Source organism: Phyllostomus discolor, chromosome 2 (genome assembly GCF_004126475.2).
Source record: "Phyllostomus discolor isolate MPI-MPIP mPhyDis1 chromosome 2, mPhyDis1.pri.v3, whole genome shotgun sequence".
Lineage (NCBI taxonomy): Eukaryota > Metazoa > Chordata > Mammalia > Chiroptera > Phyllostomidae > Phyllostomus > Phyllostomus discolor.
Window position 1 is genome coordinate 58936576 of NC_040904.2, and position 19613 is coordinate 58956188.

General features: G+C 36.7%; 1 protein-coding gene across 1 annotated transcript in view; it reads left to right on the forward strand.

The window, feature by feature from the left end:
• CPB1 (carboxypeptidase B1) overlaps positions 1-19613 on the forward strand; it is a 43638-nt gene that overhangs the window by 14096 nt on the left and 9929 nt on the right. Inside the window, exons 4-9 of the mRNA XM_028505025.2 lie at positions 9692-9791; positions 9878-9979; positions 10811-10912; positions 14739-14849; positions 14938-15028; positions 15674-15876. Of these exons, the coding sequence (XP_028360826.1) occupies positions 9692-9791; positions 9878-9979; positions 10811-10912; positions 14739-14849; positions 14938-15028; positions 15674-15876 (709 nt within the window). The remainder of the gene's footprint in view (positions 1-9691; positions 9792-9877; positions 9980-10810; positions 10913-14738; positions 14850-14937; positions 15029-15673; positions 15877-19613) is intronic.

Here is a 19613-nt window from a genome sequence, read left to right on the forward strand (position 1 = left end):
CAGATGAAGTGAGGGCAGATGGACTAGAGTCATCTGAAGAGAGACTAGATTTTGTGGCTCTACGGAGACAGTGAAGGGACAGCCACCAGATTACCTGTGCTAAGTCACTTTCCCATACTGCAGATACCATTGTTTTTGGGTGGAGCTCTCCCCTCCATATGGTATCAGCTTATAATAAATCAATAACACCACCCTCTAGACTCCCTGTAGCTTCACCCCTGCAAAGATTGTGCCCTGCAGAGAAGTCAGCTATCTGGGTTGGGGTGTAGAGATCTGGACCAACTCAGGAGGTATCAGTGAGTGTGTTGTGTGGCTCTGGGGTAGGGGCCACAATTCTACCTTCCCCGAAGCCTCACTGGCACCTCCCCCTTACAGAAGATCCATTAGACCCATCCTCCTAATTCCCAGAGGCCCTGCCCTGCTGAGATAGGTTCCTGGCAAAACTATGGGACAGGTTGAGTTGTGTGATTCTAAGAAAGGGGACATTTTTCTCCTCATATGACTGAGCAATACAGAGCCCTCCCCTTATAAGGCTGAATCTTGGTCTGGTTGGATCCAATATACTCTGCTAGCTTCAAGCTGATTACTCCCTGAGACACCACCCCACCACAAAGGTGTATGAACACCCAACAGGTGGTAGCTAGACTTAGTATACCCTGGCACATCAGCTGAGTGGCCTTAAACACACCACTGTTACGACATTTGTAACTGTAGCAATCTGATGAGCACTTTCCCCTACCTGATGATTTATTGAGAACGTATCTCACAAAGTTTGAGTATCACCAGAGGCTCTTGCAAGTGATAGAGCCTAACAAGAGCTAATAGGCAGAGGCAGACAAAGGCAGACCTTGAGGTACCTTGGGACTTTTGCAGATCTGTCCCCAGGCTTGGTGCTGGTAAAAGCTGGCATTGGTGTGCAGCTTAGTCCTTCCTGCACACATGAAGGTGATGCAGAGACAGCCACAAACTGTGGATCACTTTGTAGCTACAAACAGGTTGCCCAGGGCCAATCAGTAGCAGCCTCTGACATCAACCTGCACAAGAGTCTCTCCCTATAGGCCCCAAAACAAATATACCCAGTGGCCAGCTTCAGACACTATCAGAGCAAAGATACAATTAGTTTCACAAGTGGCATATCCAAAGAGAGAACTCAGCAGGGACCACAACCTGCAGCAGTGAGTTCTGCTTAGTGTGGTCAACACCTGCAAAGCAGCTCATACACTGAGGTACAGGTCAATCTTCATAGGCATCCAGCCTGAGGGTCAACCCATGCATAAAACAAACAATATAATCGAGATTTAATTTTAAAAGAAGGGACTACATAACCCACAAAAGGGAAACTCTAGAGCACCAATTCAGGAGATCAAAGAGACTATACCACTGGGTCCCACAGGATACTCACTACATAGGCCACACCATGAAAACTGGCAGTCATAACAGGTCTATATAATACATAGAAACAAACACAAGGTGGCAGCCAAAATGGATAGACAAAGAAACAAGTCCCAAATGAAAGAACAGGAAAGGAATCTCCAGAAAAATAGCTAAATGAAAGAGAGGCAAACAACTTATCAGATATAGAGTTCAAAGTAATGGTTATAAAGATGCTCAAGGAATGCAGTGAGAACTACAACACTATGAAAAAGTACGTAGAAGCCATGAAAAAAAAATGAGTTGGAAGTGAAGAACACTGTATCTGACATCAAGAATAAACTGGAAGGAAGAAAAAGTGGGTTGGATGAGGCAAAGGGTCAAATCAGTGATTTGGAAGGCAAGGTAAAAAAAAAAAAAAAAAAGGAAACACCCAATTAGAGAAGCCAAAAACAAAAAACAAAAAAAATATTTTAAAAAAAGAGAATGGTTTAAGGGACCTTTAGGACAACATAAACTGTAACAACACCCATATCCCATGTGTGCAAGAAGAAGTAAGAGAGCAAGGAATCAGAAACCTATGTGATGAAATAATGACAGGAAACTTGCCCTACCTAGTGAAAGAAAAAGACACTCAAGTCCAGGAAGCACAGAGAGTCCCATACAAGATGAGCCCAAAGAGGCCCACACCAAGACACCTCATAATTAAAATGGTAAAGGTCAAAGACAACGTGCAATAAGAGAAAAGCAGTTAATTACCTACAAGGAATCTCCCATCAGACTGTCAGCTTATTTCACAATAGAAATATTTCAGGTCAGAAGGGACTGGCATGAAATATGCAACATGATAAAAAGCAAGGTGTGAAAACAAGAGTACTTTCCCACTTTACCCAGGAAGGCTATCATTTAAAACTGAAAGAGAAATAAAAAGCTTCCCAGACAAGAAAAAGCTAAAGGAGTTCATAACCACCAAACCAGAATCACAAGAAATGTTAATGTGTCTTCTTGAATAAGAAGATAAAGAAGAAAAGAATAAGAAGATGAAGAAGAAGGTGAAGAAAGGAGGAGGAGGAGGAGAAAGAAGGAAGAAGAAGAAGAAAAAGAAGAAGAGAAGTTATGAAGAATTAAATGACAATAAACACCTATCAATAGTCGCTTTAAATATAAATGGCTTAAATGCTACAATCAGAAGACATAGAATAGCTGAATGTATAAGACCTATATACATATTGTCTACAAGAGAAACACCTCATAATAAAAAATACACATAGGCCAAAAATAAATAGATGGAAAATGGTATTTTATGCAAATAAAAATGAAAAAAACTGGGGTAGCAATGCTTATTCTAACAAAATGGATTTTAAAACAAAGGCTGTAGTAAGATTAAAAAATGGACACTGTATAATGATAAAAGGAGCAATCTAACAAGAGGATATAGCCCTTGTAAACATTTATGGACCCAGCACAGGAGCATCTAAATATATAAAGCAAATCTTCATGGATATAAAAGAAGAGATCAACAGCAATACACTAATAATAGGGATTTTCACACCTCTTTGACAGAAATAAACAGATCTCCCAGACATAAAATCAACAAGGAAACAGCTGCTTTAAAGGACACACTAGATTAGATGGATTCAATTGATATCTTCTAGCCATTTCACCCCAAAGCAGCAGAACACATATTCTTCTAAAGTGCACACAAAGCATTTTCTAGAGTAGAACACATGTTAGGACACAAAACGAGTCTCAACAAATTTAAGGAGATTGAAATCATATCTAACATCTTCTCTGATCATACTGGTATGAGGTTGGAAATCATCCCACACACACACACACAAAAACAGAAAAAAACAAAAAGACATGAAAACTAAATTAAATAACACATTATTAAGCAACCCATATGTTCATAATGAGATCAGGCAAGAAATCAAAAGAGATTTTGAAAAAAATGAAAATGAGAACACAACAACCCAGATACATTGGAAACGGCCAAGGCACTCCTAAGAAAGAAATTTATAGCATAACAGGCCTAGATCAAAAAAAAAAAACAAACCACACAAGAAAAATCTCAAACAATCTAACTTTACACTAAAGGAACTGAAAAAAACAATGAACAAAATGCAAAGTGAGCATAAGAAAGAAAATAGTAAAGATCAGAATGGAAATAAACAAAATAGAGCCTAAAATAAAACAATACAAAAGATCAATGAAACCAAGTAGTGATTCTTTGACAAGGTAAACAAGATTAACAAACCTTTAACCATACTCATTAAGAGAAAGAGAGGACCCAAATAAATAAAATCTGATATAAAAGGGGAGAATAACAATTGTTGCCAAAGAAATGCGAAGAATTTTAAGATACTTTGCAAACAACTATATGAAAGAAGAATGCAGACTAGTGCAGCGACTATGGAAAGAGTATGGAGATACCTCAAAAAATGAAAAATGGAACTGCTTTTTGACCTAGCAATCCACTTCTGAGAATATATCCAAAGAAACCTAAGACATTGATTCCAAATTATATATGCACCCCTATATTCACTGCAGCATTATTTACAATAGCCAAAATCAGGAAGCAGCCCAAGTGCCCATCAGTAGATGAGTAGATAAAAAGGCAGTAGTACATTTACACAATGGAACACTACTAAGCTATAAAAAACAAGGAAATCTTACCTATTTTTGACAGTATGGATGGACCTGGAGAGTATTATAATAAGTAAAATAAAGCAGTCTGAAAAAGATGAGTACCATATGATTTTATTTATATGTGGAATCTAATGAACAAAATAAATGAACAAAATAGAAACAGACTCATAAATATAGAGAACAGACTGACAGCTGTCAGAGGGGAGAGGAGGCTTAGTAAAAAAGGTAAAGAGAATAAGGAAAGAAAATAAACCTCCTAGACACAGACAACAGTATGGTGGTTACCAGATGGAAATGGGGGTTGGGGGAGGTAGAAAAGGGTAAAGAGGGGATAAATTATGATGGAGACTTGACTTGGGGTGGTCAACATGCAATACAACATACAGGTAATGTATTATAGAATTATATACCTGAAATCTATAAAAGTTTACTAACTGATGTCATCTCAATAAACAACAACAACAAAATTTAAACGGCCACCCTAAGAAATGAGGCTTCAGCTGAGCACTGAAAGATGAGCAGGAATTAGCCAGACAATGATACGAACCAGTCATGCTCTACCAGGGGTGTCCAACTCATGGCCTGAGGGCCTCATGTGGCCCAGGATGGTATGAATGTGGCCCAACACAAAATCATAAATTCACTTAAAACATAAAATATTTTTGTGATTATGTGCCACAATGTATTTAATGTGTGGCCCAAGACAACTTTTCTTCTTCTCATGTGGACAAGAGATGCCAAAGGTCGGACTCCCCTGCTAGGCAGAAATCAGACAATATGCTAAAGCTTAGAACTGGGAGAAACCATGCCAACCTAGAGGGAAGGAGAAAATGAGGCCTTAGTTCAAAGCAGAGTTTTTCCTCCAGGGAGGGGGTGAGCATGGAGCAAAGGGACAGTCTCAGACTCTATCCTAAACATTGAAATGTTTATCCAACAATCCCCTACCACGAGATCATCTTCATTTTATTTTGATAAAATGTGATCTACATAATTTTAACATAAAATTTCTTATTTTTCATATCTTAAACATATAGAGTAGCATTTATGCTACTGAATATGTCAGAATTTTCATTTGTAAAATCTGTACATATGTACATTGCATGTGCATAGCAATGTAATACACAAAGCTATGCATTGTGTCAAAGCATAACACAATGATTTGAAAAAATCATTGCTTTGAAAATGCTTTGCAAATGTCTTCAATGTTTTGAATAAGGCTTTGAAAAAAAAAAAAGTAGACCAGATTCAAATCCTGGCTCTGTAACCTCCTGGTGGTGTGATCTTGGAAATTTGCTTGACCTTTCTGATCTTCAACTTCCTTCTCTATAAAATGAGGATATGATGCCTCTCTCAAAGAACTGCTGTGAAGATAAAACACAACAATGTGTAAATAAACTGCAACTGATATTCCTATTGCTAAGAATGCTATGGTTTAGATTTATACAAAGAGGGAAATTACACATTTTTAAAGGTCAACAAAAAGTGTATGTTTAACCCCATTATCATGTTTCGCATAGCTTAGCTATCTGCTTCTGCCTGTGGAAAGTAAAAATTTGACCTTAAGAGTTGACTGCCTTTTAAAAACAAAAATATAACAGAATAAATTTCAAAATGCAACAGTCATTTTTGTGACAATTTGCTCTTCTTATTACACTAGGAAGGACTTCTAAATTCCTAGCCTGTAGGAGCCTTTGGTAAGATTTTAAAGATGAGAATTTCTTTATAATTCTTTAAGAAAAAAAGATCAGTGACCATAAGCTAACCCTAGTCACCTGACTGATGTCCATACTACTCATATCACAAAGTAGTAAAATGGCTTCTAATCACACACCAATCTCTTTGTATCAGACAGAAAATTTACATACATTTTTAGTGGGTAAACTTTTGGGGAATTGTGTATGAACGCTGTCTCATGTAGAACACAGGACATTCCCTAAGGGCTGAGATCTTGTTAATTTTTGCTTCTGTATTCACTGTGGAGCACATATGTAGCATATAATTTTTTAAATATTAAATAATAATAAGTCCCTAGAAATCCTGGAGAAGCACACCAGCAATATCCTTCCCCGGGATGCAAGCAGTCCCTGTGCATCCCATTATTACCTCATATAGTAACTAATTTGTATTTGGATGATTTCCTGCCGGCAAGAATCTGCAGTTGTGTTTGTATACAATAGGAACCATCTACTGCACAAGTTCCACCAAAATAGCTTTTCAGAGATTTCTGTGATTCCAACCCTCTTCTCCAATACTTGGATCATTTGGCAACTTTAATCAGATTCTGAATTATCATGGGACAAAATTCACAATGTACCCCCACCCAGAAAAATAACTATTTTTAAAAGCTTATGTTGCACCCTTAGATACAGAAAGACTATGAATTCAGTGGTGTCAATATCCAATCCAGGGAGAGACTTATTATTCCTAAATGCCTATAACATCATTTATCTACATCTTTCAGATTCTCACAGGAAAGTGCCCTCACAGAACATAGTTACATAATAGTGTTCTTCAGTAGCAATGCGCATGCAGTCCAGGAACCCAGCAAGTACTCCTTTGTCAGGAATCTGAAAGTCGAGAACTGAGTCATGTCTCTCCTTCTCAGGCATTGTATTCCTTGCTTTGTTGGGAGCCCCTGTTATCTTATTTGCCTGCATTTAAAAAAAAAAGTTGCATAGCACTATAAAAGGAACATATAAAAGTATAAAACAGTGTACGTGCCTCTGTATTTTGGAGCTGTAATGTGGTCTCTATTACATTAAGAGGCATTGTTTTAATCTCCAAGAATAGGAGCTCATTATTTAGTAATAATATTTTGTAATATAGCTAAAGTACTACTTTGTCCTAAATCTAATAACATCAAATAATCATAGGGCTGGAAAGATCATTCGAGGTCAATTCCCTGCCTTCAGGCAAAAGTCAGCACCACATTTCAACCTCATTCTGATGCTATTTTGCAAGTTACTAGAGGATACTTTTACTCTTAGGCATCATCTTAAATTTACCCTTTTTATGCTTCTTTGTCCTGGTTATTGATGAAAATGTTCAATATTTAACACAGTAATAATGCTAACAGAATATCTCATCTTAGTACCAAACAGAACACCAACCCCAACATAGTCACTGTTTCTCCTAAATAATGTGCATTTGAGGGCTTGGGTGCAGGACAAGGGCAGCAATGTGCTGTGAGAGTTCTGCAGCCCCTGCCACTCAGGGCTGGTTCCTGATAGGTCAAAGATAATAGCCATGGTTATGGTCTTAGATACAAATGTCTAGGGAAAGTCTTGAGGCTGTGGAATGCCTGAGAGCAATTAACTGATGACTTCTTTTCTCTGGGTACCCACTAAGAAACTGTATGACCGAGATGCTATATTTCCTGCTCACTGACCATGGAAAATCTTGTTAAAGTGAAAATAGATGTCATTTACTGTTTCCTCTTCGATTTTTAGTTTTGTCATTTGATCAAAGAAGTTCATCCTTGTGCTAGGCAAGGATGAACTCTTGTTTTAATTTGATCATCTTAGGATGCAATTTCTTTCTTAAAAGTTTCTGCTTACTAATTTTGTTTATTTTCACTTATATTTGAAAATCATTTCCTAAACTATCTCTATTCTAAACACTAGTTTCCTCTGTGCTTTTCTGAATTTTATGAAAATGTTAACTACAAACTTGACCATAGTTTCTTTTTTTTTTCCATAAACCTTGGAAAATATCTATGTAAATGACCAAGGCCTATGCATTTGAGTCAAATCATTGCATCTTAGAAATGAAAAAAAAAAAAAAACATTAAGTACCAGCTAACCAAATGCTCTTATTCTAAAAATTATAAAATTAAGGCCCAGAGATTAAATTAATTTTCTGAATCCTACTTATGCATTAGGCAAAACTACGACCCTGATCTTTGATTTCTAATTTAGGATTTCTTCTACTTCTACTTCCTTCTCTAACGATTCAAAGTAGGTGTTGAATATAATTATGGGTCTTACTATAATCACTGCCCCTAACTATAGTAGGCAGAGTGACGATCCCTCCGAAATTTATATATCCTAATCCCCAGAACATTTGAACATATTATGCAATTGGCAAAGAGGCGTTAGTGTTGTGGATGGAATTAATGTTGCTAAGCAGCTGAACTTAAACTAGGTGCAGTATCTGAATTGTCCAAATAGGTCTACTGTAAACACAAAGGTCCTTGAAGTTGGAAGAGGGAGGCATAAGCAGAGGTCAGTGATGCCATGTGAGAAGGACTTGAGCCACTGTTGCTGACTTTGAAGATGGAGAGGGCAGCAAAGGCCCAAGGACTGTATGTCTAGCAGGTGGAGAGGGCAAAGGGTCAGATTCTCCCCTAGATCTTCCAGAAAGGAACTCAGCCCTGCTGATTCCTCAGTTTTAGCCCAGAGAGACCTATGTTGGACTTCTCCCCTACAGAAGTGTAAAGTAACAAATTCATGCTGTTTGTGGTAGTTTGCAGCAGCCATAAAAACTAACACACTAACAAAATACTAATGATGGTTCATCAGAAAATTTCCCTTCCACAGGGTAAATTTTAAAATCTGTTCCTTTTCTTTAAAAACAACAACACCTCAAGACAGTATTTGCCTTTTGCTAGGAAGCAAATATCAATTAGCATTATTTGATTTCATTTTCTATAAACAGACACAAGTTCATGTCTAAGTTAACCAAATGAAGGAGACCAAGAAGAGGGAGGCTCAGAGGCTGATTCAGCCACACTTCTTCAGAACGCCCTTGGGTCAGCTGGAAGAGAAATAGACCTTTGATGTGGGGCTGAAAGGCTCAGCGTGTCAGATAAAAATATTTCAAGGCTTGATAGTGGTTAACAGAAGTTTCTGCTACCTGGCCCCTGCCCATAATATTCACAGTGCCATGATTAAGGGCATTAATGCTCATAAAATTTTGTCCCTTCAGGACATACTTCCCATTTAAAAGTAGCAAAGAAATGAAGGCACATATACACACACCCTCAGGCCTGCCTCTGATAGCAGAAACTTTCACCTGAACAATCATTTATAGAAATAAGCAGGCCTCAAAAGTTCTATCACTAATTGTCACATTACCTTGCTACAGAGCCCTTCTTAGATTACTTTAAACAGTTGAAAGACAGACAAGCAGAAACTACGTCTTAAACCCAGTATTCTGTTGTCTAATAAATCCACTGCTTGTTAATATTGCTGAATTTCCACCCATCAAGTTATTTTTCTCAAAAACATAGAGAAAGAACTCAGATGACAACTGTCCCAGTTTACTTGGGACTGCCCAGGTTCCTGGGACATGGAAATTAGTGCACAACCGAGTGTCCAAAGGAAGAAGGACCACAAACAGGGCTCAAGTGCATACTTTTGTGTGGCATCACATGACCCTGACCTAGAATGCCCTTGGTACCAGGATAAAACATTTTTCAAGTGTTGGGTCCTAGGCCACCCAGGAAGAAGAGCCTGCCTTGCTCACATTCTACAATATCTTTCTCAGTGATGTACTCATCATTTGTGAAAATCAGCTCAAGTTGAAGGACATTAGGAACTATCACAGAATGCAAGTAACTCTACAGAGAATGTATTGTACCACCTACTAATGCAGCAACTCTGGGTTTTCACATGTGTTCATCGGGCAATACACTTATGTTCACAGGAGCACCCATTTTGGTTTATTGCAGGGTATTGATAAGCAACCTGAGATCTATGCTGGAGGCTCAGTTTGATAGCCAAGTCCGTGCAACTGGACACAGTTACCTGAAGTACAACAACTGGGAAACGGTATGAAGTGCACATGATTTAGTCAGACATTCCTTTGGGAGTCGAACCAAGAATATCACATTAATCCACATGGTTCTATTTGATAGATAGAGGCTTGGACTCAACAAGTTGCCAGTGAGAATCCAGATCTCATCTCTCGGAGTGTAATCGGCACCACATTTGAAGGACGCAATATATACCTCCTCAAGGTAATTACTTTAAACCATGACCTTGCCAAATCTGAGGGTTTTAAATCAATGAATTCTACATATTAACATCTGTTTCACAGATATGCTCATCCTGAACACTGTTATAATTCTGTCCCCGCCTATATCCCCCAGGGAATCAGATTCCCCAGCTTCTTTTATCATACGTGGATTTTTAAATCATTATGTTGATTTATTCAAAAGGAAAAATACAGTAAAATAGATGTCCTATAAATTTAACCACACTTCTCTAAGCAATGGTAATGATCATCTACCTTGATGAAATTCTCCTCTCCCAGATGTAGTTTGCAAATCCATTTGCTAAAGAGGTTCATAAACTTCATGTCTATCAAACAACATTACAAAATGTATCAACAATTTGTTTCTGTCATCCTCTAACATCATTTAGGTCATATAATTCTAATGAAGAACATAAAAAGACAAGGAATAAGTGGGAGAGAAGGGAAAATTCTTACAAGATTAGCAACAATCATAATTACTTCTCATTACTTATCCAGTCCTGGTCATGTCTCTTAATCATAGCCGCTGAGAATAACCTTCACATGACAATTAAGTAGAGTAAGCAAGCATCTTCTGAAAATATGAGCTTGTCATGCTTAATAAAAATAATAAACAGCCATGTAAACCTTCAGTTCAAATACAGTGGGTGTGTAGAGGGGAGAATGTACTGTGCTAGTATTACGTTTTAACTTAATCATGGGATGTATCTCTTGCTGGTATCAAGTTTCACCTGTTGAGTTCAAAGCTCAGAAACACAGTGAATGTTAAGCCCTGAATGTGATGAAATCTGAGTTTCCCTTTTGTTTGCAATAGGTGGGCAAACCTGGACCGAATAAGCCTGCCATTTTCATGGACTGTGGTTTTCATGCCAGAGAGTGGATTTCCCCAGCATTTTGCCAGTGGTTTGTGAGAGAGGTCAGTACATAGAATGATTTTGTGCAGAGGGTAGTAGAAATTATTTTACTTCAATCAATTCCTTATAAGCTAGCTATAATAAAAGAATAATAACAGAAAAATTATCATTTTAAGTTCCCATTTTTGGATATTAGTTTCAACTTTCACCAAAAGAACTTAATAAGGCAAGATTTTTAAAAAAAAAACAGAAAATTTTATTTACTTGAATTTCACTCACCTGAACTTTCACACCCACCTTTGGTGGAGGGGCCAATTGGTAGTATAGTGGATAAAAGTTAATGAATGTGTATAAACCACTAACTTGATCATTACCCCCTGAATAATAATGATTGCCTGTTTTGGAATAAAAGAAAACAGCATAAAAGGAGGGTGGGTCAAGGGTGGGAAGTGGGGATGGCTGGGATGGGGGAGTGTCAGGGAGAAAATGGAGACAACTGTAAAAAAGAAGACAGAAAACAGTATAAGTGGTCCCTACTTTAAATGATACTGTTTTCATTCTTTACAATTATAACAATAATATGTATTTGAAAGCCTTTTAAAAACTAAAATTTTTATATTTCCATGAGCCCTATTAATATAAATATATGATTAAGTAAATAAATAAAAGGGGAGGAAGGAACAAGTCTTTCTTACAGAATCACAACTAATGGCTGTACAAAGAATGAGCAAGATAGAAAATCACCACTAGAACACCACAGGTATAATCAATTCAGGGAAATCACTGGATGGGTGTGAAAATCAGGGGGTAAAAGTTTAAAGAGAAACAGAGTATTTACAATCTCAAAAGTATCTCCTCAAAAATAATGTACCAAATTATAAAGGTAAAATTCACAGTTAAGAAACATAGCACAAACTACCTTAATCAAATGATCCAAGTTAACACCACCAGTGTTAACACACATAATCAATACAATGTACCTTCTGATATTACCTGCTGAACAGTCACATTGTCTTTGTGGTATTCTTCCCCAAAATGCATAACCTCTCTCTAATTGATTATCTTTAAAAATCAGAGAAGCACACTTAAGGGACTTTCTGAAAAAATAATGAGATCAGTACTCTTCAGCAGAAGAGTCAAATCATGAAAGACAAAGACAGACTGAGGAACTGTCACAGATAAGAAGGGACTATGGGCACAGGACAACCAAATGCCATGTGAAATCCTAGAACAGAAAAAGGACATTAGCAGAAAAACTGGTGGAATCTGAGTAAAGCCTGCAGCTTCGTTTATAGCATTGTACCAAAGCGCGTCACTGTGATCAGGTGCCATGGCTATGTGAAATGGGAACATGAGGGAAAGCTGAGTGAAGGGTGTATGGGAACTCCCACTACTCACAATCTTCTATAAGACTAAAATTATTTAAAAATTTAAGGTTTAAAATATTAAAGTGCTTTAAAATATAAGAATACTATTATATACAATATAATTCCTGTGAAGCACTTCTGTCTCTATTTGCATGGTTTAGGTTTCAAGATGTTTTATGTATCTAATTGGTATGATTTAACTTCAGTGGGTGTCTCACCATCTGTCCTCTAGAAGGAAAGAACTTTTATCATTACTTTGATTCTCTCCAATTGTAGACCACTGAAAGAATATGGTTCTACAGCTCCTCCAATCTAAAAAGCCCATGCTTTACCATGTGTTATTATACTGAACATGCACACAGTCACAAAGAGTATTTAAAAACTATTAATCCACAGAAGCCTTAAATATCATAAAGTCTATTCAAGTAAGTCTAGGAAAGAGTTAAGTTTAAAACAATTCTGGGGCTGAGGAAATGTGACTAAGAGAGCATAATAAATCAGCATGAAATGCATTCACAGAAAAGTGTCCACATTACTTAGCATGTAGAACTACTCCAGTCCCTTAACAGAGTTTCACTCTGAAGAAAGAAAGGTAAGAAGGATACTTCCATCATTGTGCAGTTTGGGGCCTGAGAGGCTCCCCAGAATTCATCAGTGCAAACTCACTTTATAATGGAAGAGTTTCTCATTTTTGTTCCATGATGGACATTCTGGTGAGAATATCTACAGGAAGTTTTATAGAAATTAAATAAATTTTCTAGATGATATTATGAGAAACATGCATAGCCACCCACAGACATTCCTTACTTATGAGAATGGATCTCATGCTCATATCCTGCTAACTTTGAAAAAAGGTATTGCAGTTACTATTGCAAAGGAAGTGTGAATATACCCAAATGTTTGTGCAGAAAAAGTCCAGACATTTTTTTAAGATTTTATTTATTTATTTCTAGAGAGAGGGGAAGGAAGAAAGAAAGAAAGAGAGAGAGAGAGAGAAACACCAATGTGTGGTTGCCTCTCACACTCCCAGCTGATAACCTAACCAACAACCCAAGCATGTGTTCTGACTGGGAATCAAACCACAACCTTTTGGTTCACAGACCGGCACTCAATCCACTGAGCCACACCAGCCAGAGCCAGCCATTGTTAATATAATAAGAATAGTGTCAGCCCTGGTTGGCATAGCTCAGTGGATTGAGCACGGGCTGGGAACCAAAGTTTCCCAGGTTCGATTCCCAACCAGGGTACATTCCTGGGTTGCAGGCCATAACCCCCAGCAACCGCACATTGATGTTTCTCTCTCTCCCTCCCTTCCCTCTCTGAAAAATAAATAAATAAATAAAATCTTTAAAAAAAAAAAAGAATAGTGTCACATCCATGTAATCTGTCAGCCAAGGAGAATGGACTGGAATGTACAAGCCTGAACAATGACAACTTCACTGTACTAGTCAGTGGAGGCAGTAGACACCACTGAGTTAGCATGTGTACTGTGTGGTCATTGCATTCAAAATGACTGAGCAAGTAGAGCAACAGCTCTGCATCAAATTTTGCATTAAGCTTAAACATTCCTTTGTGGAAGCTATTCAGATGATTCAAAAGGCCGCAGCTATAGACAACTGGTGACTGGCAGCTTCATCATGACAATACACCCACTCACACATCACATTCCATGAAGTTTTTTGGGGGAAACATCAAATCACCTAGGTGACTTAGCCACTTTACAGCTCAGATTTGGTGCCCTGTGACTTTTGGCTTTTCCCAAAACTAAAATCACCTTTTAAAGGGATGAGATTTCAGACCATGAATGAGATTCAGGAAAATGATGGAGCAACTAATGGAGTTTGGAAGAACTGTGTGAGGTCTCAAGGTGCCTGAAGATGCCTGCCTCTTCAGGGCACTAAGGTATCACTGTCCTATGCACAATGTTTCTTGTATCTTGTATCTTCAATAAATGTCTCCATTTTTCATATTACATGGCTGGATGCACTCTGGACAGACCTAGAAAGTTCTTTAGAAGTCTTTAATTTTGTTAAATCTTTATTCATCTTTAAAGTTAAAATAAAAAATAATAATTAAGCCCTGGCTGGCGTAGCTCAGTGGATTGAGCGTGGGCTGCGAACCAAAGTGGGATCAAGGTTTGATTCCCAGTCAGGGTACATGCCTGGGTTGCAGGCCATGACCCCCAGCAACCACACATTGATGTTTCTCTCTCTCTCTCTTTCTCCTTCCCTTCCCTCTCTAAAAATAAATAAATAAAATCTTTAAATAATAATAATAATAACTATATGGATTACATAGAGATAAAATAGAGTATCCTGAAAACAGAAAAATTAGAAACAGGTATTTTAAACAAAACTATCAGTAGTATTTCACTAATGGCTTTTTAAATATTAATAACATCTGCCTTAATAAAGAACAAGCTTTCATTACCAAAGTCAACATTCATCCAGTCTATGTAAATTTTAACAGCATCAAACATTCCATTTTTTTCATGAAATTCTGCTTCATATTTCGTACACAGGCTGTCCGCACCTATGGACGTGAGATCCACATGACAGAATTTCTCGAAAAGTTAGACTTTTATGTCTTGCCTGTGTTCAATATTGATGGCTACATCTACACCTGGACGAAGGTATATGAATCAATACTGAGGGGCACTAATCAAATTAAAACCAAACACTCTCTATTGTACTTGTTCTAACCATATAACCTACTTTCAGAACCGAATGTGGAGAAAGACCCGCTCCACACATGCCGGAACTCAATGCATTGGCACAGACCCCAACAGGAATTTCGATGCTGGTTGGTGCAGTAAGTATCTGGCTGGCCATTTTCATGTATCTGTTGAGAAACATAGAAGGAAAATTAACATAGGGAACACAACAGTGCCTAAAAGAAAAATTATAAAATTTTATAGAGTTCTAACTTCTGAAAACATAGGTATTAAAGTTTATTTATTCAGTCAATAAAAAATGTATTGCATGCTATATTGTGTTCCCAGCTGTGCTCAATGCCGGAAAGATAAGACTGAACAACCAGGCATAATCCTACTACTTGTGGAAGAGCTAATCTAGAGGAGACCATTGTTAAATAGTTATTTAAATAAAATTGTGATATAATTATAATTTTGTGATTTGACTGTCAAAAATGATTACAATAATATAGAAATTTCTCATAAATATTAATTTTTACACTATGTTATCTGACTGTATAATACTACAGAGAGAAACATTGCTGATTTCAAATGTAATTTATTACCCTGTTAGTTTAAAAACATACTATCCTCATCTCATGACTAAATGTGTACATATTTTATAATGTATACATACATGAGGATGATATAAGTAGTTCTGTGAAAAACACCTATTTTTAACTTTCTAATTATAAAGTTTGAAACATGTCTTGTGAGAACTTCAATAGATGATCATTTACCAATAACAATATATGTTTTTTCAGAAAAAGGAGCCTCTCAAAATCCCTGTGATGAAACTTACTGTGGACCTGCTGCAGAGTCTGAGAAAGAGACCAAGGCCCTGGCGAATTTCATCCGCAGCAACCTGTCTTCCATCAAAGCATATCTGACCATCCACTCCTACTCCCAGATGATGCTTTATCCTTACTCCTATGATTACAAACTCACAGAGAACAATGCTGAGCTGGTAAGTAGTCATGACAGTAGACATGGTATTGCACTCTTGGAATTTTTTAATTTTTATTTCTGGAAAACAAACTATAAGAACCATTTTTGCAAGTTCCATTAATGATTTTTGGTAACAGAAGCAAAAACTTACAACAGATTTATAGGGGATCAAAAATGGGCTAGATAAATTAGCTAAGAGAAATATGATTTTGATGCAGGGAATGGTCCCCGACAGGTGGCTTATTCACTAATCTTCAGAATGACAATCGTTCCACCTCCTCCTGCTTCACCACAGCCCTGACTCACATGATGATTTCGGAGGCCTCTGGGATGATCAACAAAGTGCCTTCATCTCATATGTAACCTTAATCAGAAAGTCAACTTCATCAGGTTGCTTTGAGCTGGATCTGACATAGGCAGCGCGTGGCAGATGTCATTAGGAATGCAGCACATTTGGTTGATGTGGGTTAAGTGATGAGATCCTAAAATTACTTATTTCACTGTTTGATTAGGTGAGACACAAAAGTAAATCAATGAAAAAATGAGGTGAATAAGTCCTTACTAGATATAGGAAATAATGTAAAAAATGTAATATACCTGACTCAAAAACTAGCAATCTTATTGAAGGATCAAGATATAACTATATGAAAAGTTAAATTATATAATTAACAAATACCACATATCAATGCATTTTTTTAAAGAAGCAGGTTTGAATTCTTCAAATAATTTTTTTAATTTATGAAACATCTGGCTGCCAGAAGTTGGAACCAGTGATCTAAAAGAACAAGTATAAGATTTAAAGCATTTGAGTTATGCCAAAAAAAAGAGTATCCCACTTAGTGACACAGATATTTGGCTTACCTAAACACATAAATTTGAAGACCCAGTAACTTTAGCAACAGGGAATTATTGTTTTGTACTTTCAGACTCAGTCTTTCAGAGACAAAATCAAACATGTAATGCTGTAAATATTTTGTGAAGAGCAAAATGGAAAAATAACTCAGCCTCTTAAAAAAATGATAGCTAATACAATAGTTAGCCAGGTCCTTCTTTTAAAAAAAAATATGCTATTTTCCAAAAAGCTCTCTGTTTTCCCTATCTGTTTCCAAAACACAAAGGAAAACACCATTAGTGGAACCATTAAATACTTCAGTTTTCCAGTCATACTTGGTCCATCAGTGTTCCCAGTGGGCGCTGACAGGCTTGCCATCCCAGAGATGGGGGTTGGGCGTCAGCTTTTCATTGCTGTCCCAGATTTCTGGCCACCAAAGGAGAGGAGGTGAGGTGTGTGGTTTGCTTAATTCATGTGAATATGCTTAAATTGTACTACATTAGAAGAGAAAAGGACAAAGACATAATAACTAAGCACTAATGAGTTAATAAGTACAATAGTAAAACTAAAATTATAAACCATATTAAGTGTAACAATAACCAGAGTATCCAGTTTATTTAATGGCAACTAGTTTTAAACATAAATTCTAAAAGACTAATGCTTAAAGTATGCTTTGGAATGGATATGAGTCACAAAGTTTCAATATTCTTTCTTAATTTGAGAAAATATTCAAGCTCATTTAGATGAAAACTCTGTCACTCCATACAATAATAACATAGCATCTGGGCTACTCTGAAAGTCTACAGAGTATCCTTCTTAAAAAAATGTCAACTTGTACTTTTAGAATCTGGTGAATAACTTTTGCCACTCCCTATTGTAGTTTTATTCAGGAAAAGACCCTGACCCAGAGTTGCCAGGTTACTGGGCCAGTTTGCACGTGCCCTCGTGGTGGGAAGGCATTCCCTCACAGCACTGGCTGCCACCACTCCTCTAGCAGCCACTTCTTTGTGGAAAATCAAGGAAAGAGAGGGAATAGTAAAACAGATATCAGAAATCCTGCCCTTCAAAACTGTTCATAAATTTGAATTAGCAAAAAAGTGTAACAAGCAGAAATATATCAAAGTAAAGTTTTCACAACCTATTGTCAAAAAAAACAAAAACCACAAAATATTCTTATCTTGGATATTTATTTTTATATTCACAAAATTAATACACTCAAGGAAAAGTACAGGCTGCTTCTCATCTTTTTCAGAGTATAATAAGATAGGTGACTACAATGCAAAAATGTAGTTGTACTGATATCACACTCATTGATTGAAAAGTTACTTTAATTTCCAATAATTTTTTCAACGATTAAACTTTAGCCTAGTAACATAAAAGAAATATTTAAATGCCACTAGTAAAACCTAAGGTAAGTGGTATTTGAGTCATCTGGAAATCTGAATTTAGTTTGGCACTCCAAAGCAACTTTAAATCTTTTGAATAACTGAAGATCCTTTCAATCTCTTTCTTATTTTGTGTAAATCCAATTCACTTACTTCCTAAGCACATTTTGCTAGAACTCATAACTATAGCATTATTACAAATGTATGTATAGCAAAAAGAGAATTTGAGTCTCTCAAAAAGAGCAATATTAGCTTTTTCATGGTTGTTATTTCTGATGAAGACATCAAGGAAAAAGTAGAAGTCTTGATCTAAAAAGGTGAATGTTCCATCCAAATCTAGTGCCTCCGTATTAATTCTCAGTTAAAAAAAAAAATGTAACCCAGGAGCAGAAAACAAAAGGCAGGAAAAAAATTAATGGGATAAATTCTGGGCATACCACATTATTATAGATAAGTTAGAATCTACTTAGAGGAACACTAAGCAGATTTTTGTCTTACACAAAATTTATGTGTGTGTATATGTGTATATATATGGATATCTACATGATTCTAATTTCTCTGTATTTACTTATACAGTTTATAAGGTTATATTTGTTGCCAAAAAAAATGCTTCAAGGAGAATAAGACTCTAGGCTGAAGGTATTATTCTGTACTTACATTAGCATTCTTAGTCCAAATCTAGGACATATTGAAAGCAGAAGTCCTTTGATATCTGAGTCATGATAAAAATTTATGTGGCTTCATTCCTGAAAGGTCTTACATGTAGATTGCCTGACAATTGCTTCTATCATGAGACAAACTTCAGAAGGAAGAAAGGCAAAGATAGGAATGCAAAAGACCACTAAGGTAAAAGAACAGAAGTAACTGCATGTATTACAAGGAAGGCCACAAAAAAATATGTCTTCAGCTGATTGTTTTTTTTTAAAAAAAATGTGAGGAATTGTAAGAGCATCTTACATTCGTAATGCTTTGCCATTTGCAAACTGCTTTTACATATACTATATTACTTAAAGGGAGAATAGAAAGTGCATCATGAGCTTTCAGTGGCTTCATAAACTGTCCAGGTCCTCAGTGTTGACTTCTTCAATATAAAGCTATCACTATCTTCAAAGGAAGTTTTAAGACCCAGATAAAGAATAGCATAGCTGGTGTGGCTCATTGGACTGAGTCCCAGCCTGTGAACCAAAAGGTTGCCAGTTCAATTCCCAGTCAGGGCACATGCCTGGGTCGTGGGCCAAGAGGCAACCCATCGATGTTTCTCTTACTTTGATGTTTCTCTACCTCTCTTTCTTTCTCTCTTATGCTCTCTCTAAAAATAAATAAGTGAAATCTTTAAAAAAATTTTTAAATACCCAGATAAAGAATATACTTACATTTTCAAAATTCTAAAAGATAATGAAATATTAGTTTGTATGATCTCTTTATTGTCAGAGGAAATTAAAACTAGGAGACATAATTGAAAGGCTCCCAAATCTATTCATATCTTTGCATTTATTGTGTATGGAGAAGTTCTCAACCTTTGGTACACCTTCCCCCTTA